General features: G+C 35.6%; 2 protein-coding genes across 2 annotated transcripts; both read left to right on the top strand.

Annotated features, from left to right (window-relative positions):
- The first annotated feature begins 1,847 nt into the window (after positions 1 to 1,847).
- On the top strand, positions 1,848 to 3,346 carry LOC119608762 (uncharacterized oxidoreductase YjmC-like). The gene is made up of 3 exons (XM_037963320.1): positions 1,848 to 2,710; positions 2,769 to 2,971; positions 3,039 to 3,346. Exons 1-3 carry the CDS (start codon positions 2,041 to 2,043, stop codon positions 3,195 to 3,197), a joined length of 1,032 nt encoding a protein of 343 aa, XP_037819248.1. The 5' UTR covers positions 1,848 to 2,040; the 3' UTR covers positions 3,198 to 3,346.
- Positions 3,347 to 5,728: 2,382 nt separating this feature from the next.
- LOC119608764 (uncharacterized oxidoreductase YjmC-like) lies at positions 5,729 to 7,259 on the top strand. Its single transcript, XM_037963322.1, has 3 exons — positions 5,729 to 6,593; positions 6,670 to 6,872; positions 6,943 to 7,259. Exons 1-3 carry the CDS (start codon positions 5,867 to 5,869, stop codon positions 7,099 to 7,101), a joined length of 1,089 nt encoding a protein of 362 aa, XP_037819250.1. The 5' UTR covers positions 5,729 to 5,866; the 3' UTR covers positions 7,102 to 7,259.
- The last annotated feature ends 2,543 nt before the right edge of the window (positions 7,260 to 9,802 follow it).

The raw sequence follows: 9,802 nt of genomic DNA, 5'->3' as shown, positions 1-9,802 counted from the left end.
GTTATCTATTTTAGTCCCTGATAATTCTGAGGTGTCCCCCAGAAATCGATGTCCCAGATACCGAAGTCGGATGTCCTCCAGTGCCGGACAGCAGAATCTATTGATTTCTCTTCTTCCTCATCTTGACAGCTTCTGCAGTAGTCGTTATAAGGTAATCCAAGTCGCATTTCGTGATTACCAAATTTACAGTGTCCAGTGATGACAGCTATAGTTTTGCTGAGTTGGGTTCGGCTGTGTCTTAGAAGATGGTCCGTGCGGTCTTTAACAAGCTTTGTCCATATCTTCTTTGTTTGAGTACAAGTTGGCTCATTTTCCCATCTTTCCTGTGAGAGTTCATTAAACATGTTATCCATAAGTCTTTTGCATACTCCCATCGGAGTACCGCAGAAATGGTCTATGTCTGAGTGGGGCAACTGCGTACCCGCCTTCGCGAGCTCTTCAGCGATACAATTGCCTGTAGAGTCCCCGTGTCCTCGTACCCATACGATGTTTGAATGTTTCGCCATCCTATTTAAGGATGTCCGGCATTCCTGGACTAGTTGTGATGTAGAGTATACACCTGTCAGAGACTTAATTTCAGCTTGACTGTCGGATATCTCTGTTCGATATCTTATGATACCAGAGCCAGTTTGCCGTTTTTTTTATGGCCGATATTTCGGCCTGAATTGGATTACAATGATTACCGATCCTAAAAGTAATCCTGATTCCAAATTCTGGAATGAAAATACCGCCCCCTACTCGTTCTCCTCGTTTTGAGCCATCTGTGTACACTGAAGCTTCTCTGGAGGAAGGGCTTGGGGACGCAGTAATCAGTATTTACCGGTAGATTTCCTATCCTATCGGTAATACTAGCATGTCCATAAGGTTTGTACGACCATGCGTTTATTGCATTCAGTCTGAATATACTCTAAGTAATACGTACTCGCATTCCCATATGATCTGCAATTAAAGTTTATGTATATTTAGCGCTTTCCATTGCCGTTACGTCGGTCTTGCCATGTTGTTGGGGGTCCATTACAGTTTACTGTCATGAATAACTCCTAGGTATTTTGCACAATCCGAAAGAGGGAGTACAACTGCGTTCATTCATTTTTTTTCCTTTTATCGTTGCTGTTCTTCAGAGTAAGCGAAGTAACACATTCGACATACTTCAGACCCTGACAAGTATGAAGTTGATATTTCTGCACCTGTCAGTAATTTGGATTACTACAATCAGGTCCGCATCCTGTTCGCTCTTCAGACATCTTAGCGTTTCTCAATCACCTGCGAAAAGCACAACGAAAAGGCAAGTTAAGCTGAATTCAATGAATTATTTCGGCATTTGAATGGACACTTCGTTTCTTAGACTATAAAGTCCATGTCATGGCGAAAATGGTGAAGGATATAATCATGCTGGGAATGAAAAGAATCATTCCATTCAAAACGTCTTCGACAGACAGTCTTGGCGTTCCGCTACGCAAAAAGGCATCTTTGTACAATGATTCTTAATGCTCCTCCAGGCAGTAAGACTTTCTAGGCATTCGTCAAAATAGGAATTTATAATGCAAGATATTTAATTCCGACACAAACCGATTGATAAAGCTATTAAAGTTAAATAAAATAATTTTAAATATTTATTAAAAGTATAATATGATGAAGGGTAAATAAAATTCATCATAGACGACTTCAGCACTAATCTTTATTTACCATTAAACTGTTATTTTCATGTTGATCGTTTACATAAAATGTATTATCTTTTGATTGGGGTAGTCCTTATCTTTGAGTGAATTGCTAAATAAGTGACATGCCTCTTAAAGCTAACCAGTTGTATGGAAATTTTCTCAAAAAGTATTTAGTTTGCCAAAAGATTGAAATTTCAGTTTATCATTAGTTATTTGCTAGTAATTGATCTGAATAGTTTCGCTCATCATGATCGTTCGGAGAAATCGTACTGTTCTATTCTTTTGGAATTCTATAGATATTTTTAAGTTTTAACACAGAAAAATATCTTCAATAGGGGAGAAGCCAAAATTGGTGAAGGTAGAGGAATCCAAACGTTTTATGATCGATTGTTTTAAAGCAGTAAATGTGCCACAAGGACATGCAGAACAACAGGCTGATTTATTGGTGGCAGCCGATTATCGTGGTCACTTTAGTCATGGCATGAACCGTTTGGAAATGTACCTCAACGATTTGAGCATTAACTCTACCGACGGTGCTGCTCTCCCCACCATTCTTAAGGAAACTCCTTCAACGGCCTGGGTAGATGGCAAAAATGGTCTTGGTGCGGTTGTGGGCAATTTTTGTATGGATTTGGCCATTAAGAAGGCTAAACAAGTGGGCGTCGGTTGGGTTTGTGCGAAGAATTCAAATCATTATGGCATGGCTAGCTGGTATCCCATGAGAGCCATGAAAGAAGGTTTGGTTGGCATGTCCATGACTAACACTTCTCCCTTTATGGCTCCTACCCGCTCCAAAGTGGCTGCTTTAGGTACAAATCCCTTGTCCTTGGGTGTTCCCGCAAAAGATGATCAATTTTTGCTTGATATGGCTACTACAGCTGTAGCTTTGGGTAAAGTTGAAATCCAACGTCGTAAGGGTGAGTCGTTGCCCTATGGTTGGGCCTTAGATGGCAATGGTAATGAAACTAATGACGCTGATTTGGCCTTCCAAAGTGGCTGCTTAATGCCTTTGGGTGGTGCAGAAATCAACTCTGGTTACAAGGGTTATGGTAAATTTAAATTTTTGTACATATTCATACAAAATAAAAACATATTATTTGTCCACAGGTTTGGGAGCTTTAGTAGATATCTTATCTGGTGTTATGGCTGGTTCTAATTACTCCACCAAAGTACGTAAATGGACTCATGCAGGTTCCAATACTGTTGCTGATTTGGGCCAAGTATTCATTGCTGTTGATCCTAATTGCTTTGCTCCCGATTTCGAGGAAAGAATGACCGACTTCAATGCCCGTTTGCGTGGCTGCGAACCCGTAAGTATTTTATTTAAAAAATGCTTTTTAATTTATGAACTTTTGTTTACATTTTTTTCTTGTTTAGACTGATCCCGAAAAACCTGTTCTGGTTCATGGTGATAAGGAATCTATGACAATGAAAGCTGTCGATGACGCTGGTGGTATTCAATATTTACCCAATCAATTACAAACTTGCGAAAGCTTATCTCAACGTTTTAATGTCAAACCTTTGAGTTTTGTTTAATTTTCTATTTAGATCCCACCCGGACATAAATTTTAAAATAATTTGTTTAAGCTTAATTTTATGTCATTTTTAGCATTTAAAAAATCGTATTTATACATTTCTTTTAAATTTTATTATTATTTTTATAAATAAAGCTGAATTTGCGCTGTATTATTATCTCAAAACTGCCAAAATCTGAGGGGTTTTGAAACCTTATGCTAAGATGTCATGAAAGCTTGATGTAATAGAGAAATTCAAATATAAGAACTTTTTACTCAAGATCGATTTTCAGACTTCGCAGAGTTTTACAATCAATTACGAAAAAGTCGACCATAAGGCACACAATCATCTCTAGGGAGGATACACTCGGGTTTGGCGAAACAACAAAAATATTGTTGATTCGCTACGCATAATACTAAGAAGGGAAAAAGTTTTCTTCGTTCTAAAGCATTTAATACTCACCGGGGCAGTCCCCCCCGGGGCATGTTTCCATGATGAAATGTCCATCATGGTGTATTGCAATCCCGGGGTAAAGAGATGCTACGAGTATCTCTAGTCTGCCGGGACTATAAACTGGTGATGTCAAATGTATCCTTGGCTTCGACTCGGAATGATTTGGCATGGGGTCTAACCAGAGCACCATATAATCTGGCAATACGGGTGGCCGGTTGCCCACAGGACCTAGTCCTGACCGGTCAATTGGTTGAGATTCCTTCGGGATCCACGTAGTGGCTGTGGTTGAAACCCAAATCGCGGGGAGAGAATGTTGGTTTAAGGACTGATATATCCTATACCTAATGGGTTGGATAATTCTCTCTTCGAACAGGTCTGTGTACAAAGCAGCATATGCTGGATTCCTAAACCCGATCGGTATTTCTTACCGGTCGTGTAGTGGGACGCCGGTATATGCTGGGGAATTGTCAGGTTAGTATTCAATGGTTGCCTGTCATCCCGTAGAGCGATCTTTATGATCATGGGAATGGAACTGATGCGGAAATTGGTGAAAGATGGGGAAAGTCTCCATATATTGGAGATTAGTACTGATTTAGTATGCCTTTTTACGCTTCGGGGAAGTTCTTCGGTGCTGTTGCCATCTCAACAGGATATATTGATACATGCTACGCGACTAATTTGTCGGGGCAATTATTGGAATTAATTGACTTTGCAAATTCCTATTTCCTTTGTTACATTGATCGGTTCATAAAAGAGGAATCCTGATCCATTTTGTTGGGTATTTCGGACTACCAAATATGTCTCTAGGTGCTGTTGCCAAACCAACAGGGCCATCTCAGTAGTGTGGTTGCGCTTAAAGAGGTTAAGGAATGCACTGGAATGGGTCATTAGATGATAGGGATTGCATTTTGAATAATGCAATCTTTCATGACATCATAAGGGTGGTCACCTTCCGGCTTACCGGAAGATTGTTTTCACCTGATGTTGGGACTTGTCACCCCCTTCTATTGACTTTAGACCAGTGATTGCTTTTTCCTTTTCGGGGTTTGCATTGGGATTGATCCCATGCTGCCTGTCATTCCGCAACGGGGCTACTATGGCAAGAGATTAGATAGCTCGAGTTATTTAACAAAGTGCTTGTACATGGACCGGCTCAGCCATGTACAAAAATTGCTACCTGAGTTCTTCATTGAAGAATTCAGGGGCGCGGTTAGACCGTCTCTAGTCTACCCAGTGGATGAAAAAGACCACCGTGAAATTAGGCCGTCAAGGCAGGTGTTCACGTTAAACTCTCGACATTCACCGGGGCAGTAACCCCTTATTTTCATTCGTCAAAAGAATAAAGGTTAACGCATATTCAACAATCCGATTAATAAAACTAACGATTAAGCTGGTTCGAAAGAAGCATTCAAGAGTCTTTGTGTTTTAATGCGGTCTAAGAAATACTTCACTTCATCTGATCTTCTTACTATATAAATTACTTTCATTTATCCGATGGAATACAACTCCCATCTTTGAGACGATGACGCAAAATCAATTCAGGTGTCAGTGGACCGCTCATGTGGAATAAAATCTTACTGTTAAACAGATTAAAATCGAATATTCGCCCTTTTTCCTCCCAGTCATAACCAATTTGCATACTTCCATCGTCATGCAGTACATGAGTAGGAATCATCCTATGTTCCTAAAGACTTCTAATATCTTCAGGATCAAAATCATTCTATCAGACATGTTTTCCATAATCTTGGTTTCTAAAATCTAAGAAATCGGAATATACACAAATAATATAAAAATTCTGAGAAAAGCCAAAGTTTTTTAGAATTGTTCCTATATACACATAATGTATTGTATGTTCGGGATATATCCTAAAATATATCACAGTGAAGGGTATATAAGATTCGACATAGGTTACTTGTTAATTTTACATATTTAACTGATAAATTTTATGTTGATCGTTTGCAGAAAAAAATATAAGCTTTTTATTAGGGTAGTTCTTATCTTTGAGTGAATTGTTAAGCTAGTGGGAATGAGCGATATGCCTCTTAAAGATACCCAATCATATGGAAATATTCTAAGAGTATTTAATTTGGTGAAAGATTAAAATATCAGTTCATGGTTAGTTGTTTGTGAACAATTGATCTGAATAGTTTCACTAGCTGCTTATACGATCGTTTGGAGAAAGTATAACGTTCTATTTTTTAGTATTCTTCAGATAAAAAAATTTACAACACAGAAAAATGTCTTCAGTAGGGGAGAAGCCAAAATTGGTGAAGGTAGAGGAAGCAAGACGTTTTATGATCGATTGTTTTAAGGCCGTCAATGTACCACAAGAACATGCTGAACAACAGGCCGATTTATTGGTGGCAGCCGATTATCGTGGTCATTTCAGTCATGGCATGAACCGTTTGGAAATGTACCTCAACGATTTGAGCATTAACTCTACCGATGGTGCTGCTGTCCCCACTATTCTTAAGGAAACCCCCTCTACCGCCTGGGTGGATGGCAAAAATGGTCTTGGTGCCGTTGTGGGCAATTTCTGTATGGATTTGGCCATTAAGAAGGCTAAACAAGTAGGTGTCGGTTGGGTTTGTGCTAAGAACTCAAATCATTACGGCATGGCTGGCTGGTATCCCATGAGAGCCATGAAAGAAGGTTTGGTTGGCATGTCCATGACTAATACCTCTCCCTTGATGGCTCCTACCCGTTCCAAAGTGGCTGCTTTAGGTACAAATCCCTTGTCCTTGGGTGTTCCCGCAAAGGATGATCAATTTTTGCTTGATATGGCCACTACAGCTGTAGCTTTGGGTAAGGTTGAAATTCAACGTCGTAAGGGTGAGTCTTTACCCCATGGTTGGGCCCTAGATGCACATGGTAATGAAACAACCGATGCCGAGTCGGCCTTCCAAACTGGCTGCTTAATGCCTTTGGGTGGTGCTGAAATCAACTCCGGTTATAAAGGTTATGGTAAGTTTCACTCTAAAACAAATTGTTTATGATTTTAATAAATTGCCATGTAACAACAACAAATAATTTTCCTTAGGTTTGGCTGCTTTAGTTGATATCTTATCTGGTGTTATGGCTGGTGCCAGTTACTCTACCAAATTGCGTAAATGGACTGATGTTGATCCCAATTCTACCGCCGACTTGGGTCAAGTATTCATTGCTGTTGATCCTAATTGCTTTGCTCCCGATTTCGAGGAAAGAATGGCCGATTTTAATGGTCGTTTGCGTAGCTGCGAACCGGTAAGTATTTTATGCAAAAAGTAAATGATTTTACTTTCTAATCCTTTGTTTATCTTATTCTATTATTTAGACTGATCCCGAAAAACCTGTACTGGTTCATGGTGATAAGGAATCTATGACAATGAAAGCTGTCGATACCGCTGGTGGTATTCAATATTTACCCAATCAATTACAAACCTGCGAAAGCATATCTCAACGTTTTAATGTAAAACCGTTAAGTTTTGTTTAATTTAATATATTAACGCCTATTAAGACCTCACCCGGTCATAAATTTTAATATAAACTTAAAAACTAAATTTGCAATTTGTCCATTTGTGTAAATATTACTAAATACTTTTACTGGGTTAGAAAATATAAATAATTGTTAGGTTTAATATTTTTCAATAATATAATAATTTTTAATAATTCTTGAAAGTGTTTTCCGCAATTGCTAGGTAATATATTAAAGTTCATATCTGATGTTACTTTTGACACGTTTTAAAATATAACGGTTATCAAAAATGGCTTGATAAAATATAAACAAAATACTTCAAAATATTGATTGGCATAAAAATAATGTTATAACCTTTGTTATAACTTGTAACATCTTTGGAATATATTTAATCTTAAGTTTAATATATTCGAATTCAACGCAGCTCAAACCTTTAGAAATGCATTATTTGGTCTATGGTATCATTCTACCATTAAGAAGGAATTTAACAGTTCATCAGTTTCAGTTCATCAGTTCACCAAGATATATTATAATTAATATACCAAGATAGAAACGATTAACAAGTAATAAAGTTCATAATGGTAATTAAGAAGAAATTAAACCGAAAAAGTTTTGTTCGCAAAATGTAAATTATTTAACAAAAATCATTTTACTTTAATAAAACTCTACTCACAAACTTAACTATGCAATATTGTTTAATAACACTAAGATTTAGATAATCAGATAGTGCTGATAATGAGTGTCATTTAATTTCATTTTAATACTATAACTGTTGTTATCTATTTAATAACATTGTTTATACGACAATTCAACGGGACAACTTTAAAATCATGTTAAAGTTCTTAAAATAAGTTTATGTCGAACAAGTTATGTTCAGTTTATTAACGGGTTTGTAAGATATAAAGAAGAGTTATAAATCGGATTTACCTCTTTCTAGATTGTTTACCTCTTTCTTGTTTGTTTTTTAGGAACGAGTGGTACTAACTAACTAAGTAACTACTAACTAACTAACTAACTAACTAACTAACTAACTAACTAACTAACTAACTAACTAACTAACTAACTAACTAACTAACTAACTAACTAACTAACTAACTAACTAACTAACTAACTAACTAACTAACTACTAACTAACTAACTAACTAACTAACTAACTAACTAACTAACTAACTAACTAACTAACTACTAACTAACTAACTAACTAACTAACTAACTAACTACTAACTAACTAACTACCTAACTAACTAACTAACTAACTAACTAACTAACTAACTAACTACTACTAACTAACTAACTAACTAACTAACTAACTAACTAACTAACTAACTAACTAACTAACTAACTAACTAACTAACTAACTAACTAACTACTAACTACACTAACTAACTAACTAACTAACTAACTAACTAACTAACTTAACTAACTAACTAACTAACACTAACTAACTAACTAACTAACTAACTAACTAACTAACTAACTACTAACTAACTAACTAACTAACTAACTAACTAACTAAACTAACTAACTAACTAACTAACTAACTAACTAACTAACTAACTAACTAACTAACTAACTAACTAACTAACTAACTACTAACTAACTACTAACTAACTACTAACTAACTAACTAACTAACTAACTAACTAACTAACTAACTAACTAACTAACTACTAACTAACTAACTAACTAACTAACTAACTAACTAACTAACTAACTAACTAACTACTAACTACTACTAACTAACTAACTAACTAACTAACTAACTAACTAACTAACTAACTAACTAACTAACTAACTAACTAACTAACTAACTAACTAACTAACTAACTACTACTAACTAACTAACTAACTAACTAACTAACTAACTAACTAACTAACTACTAACTAACTAACTAACTAACTAACTAACTAACTAACTAACTAACTAACTAACTAACTAACTAACTAACTAACTAACTAACTAACTAACTAACTAACTACTAACTAACTACTAACTAACTAACTACTAACTAACTAACTAACTAACTAACTAACTAACTAACTAACTAACTAACTAACTAACTAACTAACTAACTAACTAACTAACTAACTAACTAACTAACTAACTAACTAACTAACTAACTAACTAACTAACTAACTACTAACTACTAACTAACTAACTAACTAACTAACTAACTAACTAACTAACTAACTAACTAACTAACTAACTAACTACCTAACTAACTAACTAACTAACTAACTAACTAACTAACTAACTAACTAACTACTAACTACTAACTAACTAACTAACTAACTAACTAACTACTAACTAACTAACTACTAACTAACTAACTAACTAACTAACTAACTAACTAACTAACTAACTAACTAACTACTAACTAACTAACTACTAACTAACTAACTAACTAACTAACTACTAACTAACTAACGTAACTAACTAACTAACTAACTAACTAACTAACTAACTACTAACTACTAACTAACTAACTAACTAACTAACTAACTAACTAACTAACTAACTAACTAACTAACTACTAACTAACTAACTAACTAACTAACTAACTAACTACTAACTAACTAACTACTAACTAACTAACAACTAACTAACTAACTAACTAACTAACTAACTAACTAACTAACTAACTAACTAACTAACTAACTAACTAACTAACTAACTAACTAACTAACTAACTAACTAACTAACTAACTAACTAACTAAC

The sequence above is a fragment of the Lucilia sericata genome, unplaced genomic scaffold (assembly GCF_015586225.1).
Source record: "Lucilia sericata isolate MDLA Ls3-8-SP2 unplaced genomic scaffold, ASM1558622v1 Contig000880F_arrow, whole genome shotgun sequence".
NCBI lineage: Eukaryota > Metazoa > Arthropoda > Insecta > Diptera > Calliphoridae > Lucilia > Lucilia sericata.
The sequence above is the reverse complement of the archived record's forward strand: the minus strand, read 5'-3'. Positions and strand labels throughout refer to the sequence as shown.

Bases quoted from the DNA above. Each gene is read 5' to 3' on its own strand.
- LOC119608762 (XM_037963320.1), top strand. From the start codon at position 2,041: ATGATCGATTGTTTTAAAGCAGTAAATGTGCCACAAGGACATGCAGAA. The intron at 2,711-2,768 runs GTAAATTTAAAT...ATTTGTCCACAG, and splicing joins CTCTGGTTACAAGGGTTATG to GTTTGGGAGCTTTAGTAGAT. The intron at 2,972-3,038 runs GTAAGTATTTTA...TTTCTTGTTTAG, and splicing joins GTTTGCGTGGCTGCGAACCC to ACTGATCCCGAAAAACCTGT.
- LOC119608764 (XM_037963322.1), top strand. From the start codon at position 5,867: ATGTCTTCAGTAGGGGAGAAGCCAAAATTGGTGAAGGTAGAGGAAGCA. The intron at 6,594-6,669 runs GTAAGTTTCACT...AATTTTCCTTAG, and splicing joins CTCCGGTTATAAAGGTTATG to GTTTGGCTGCTTTAGTTGAT. The intron at 6,873-6,942 runs GTAAGTATTTTA...TCTATTATTTAG, and splicing joins GTTTGCGTAGCTGCGAACCG to ACTGATCCCGAAAAACCTGT.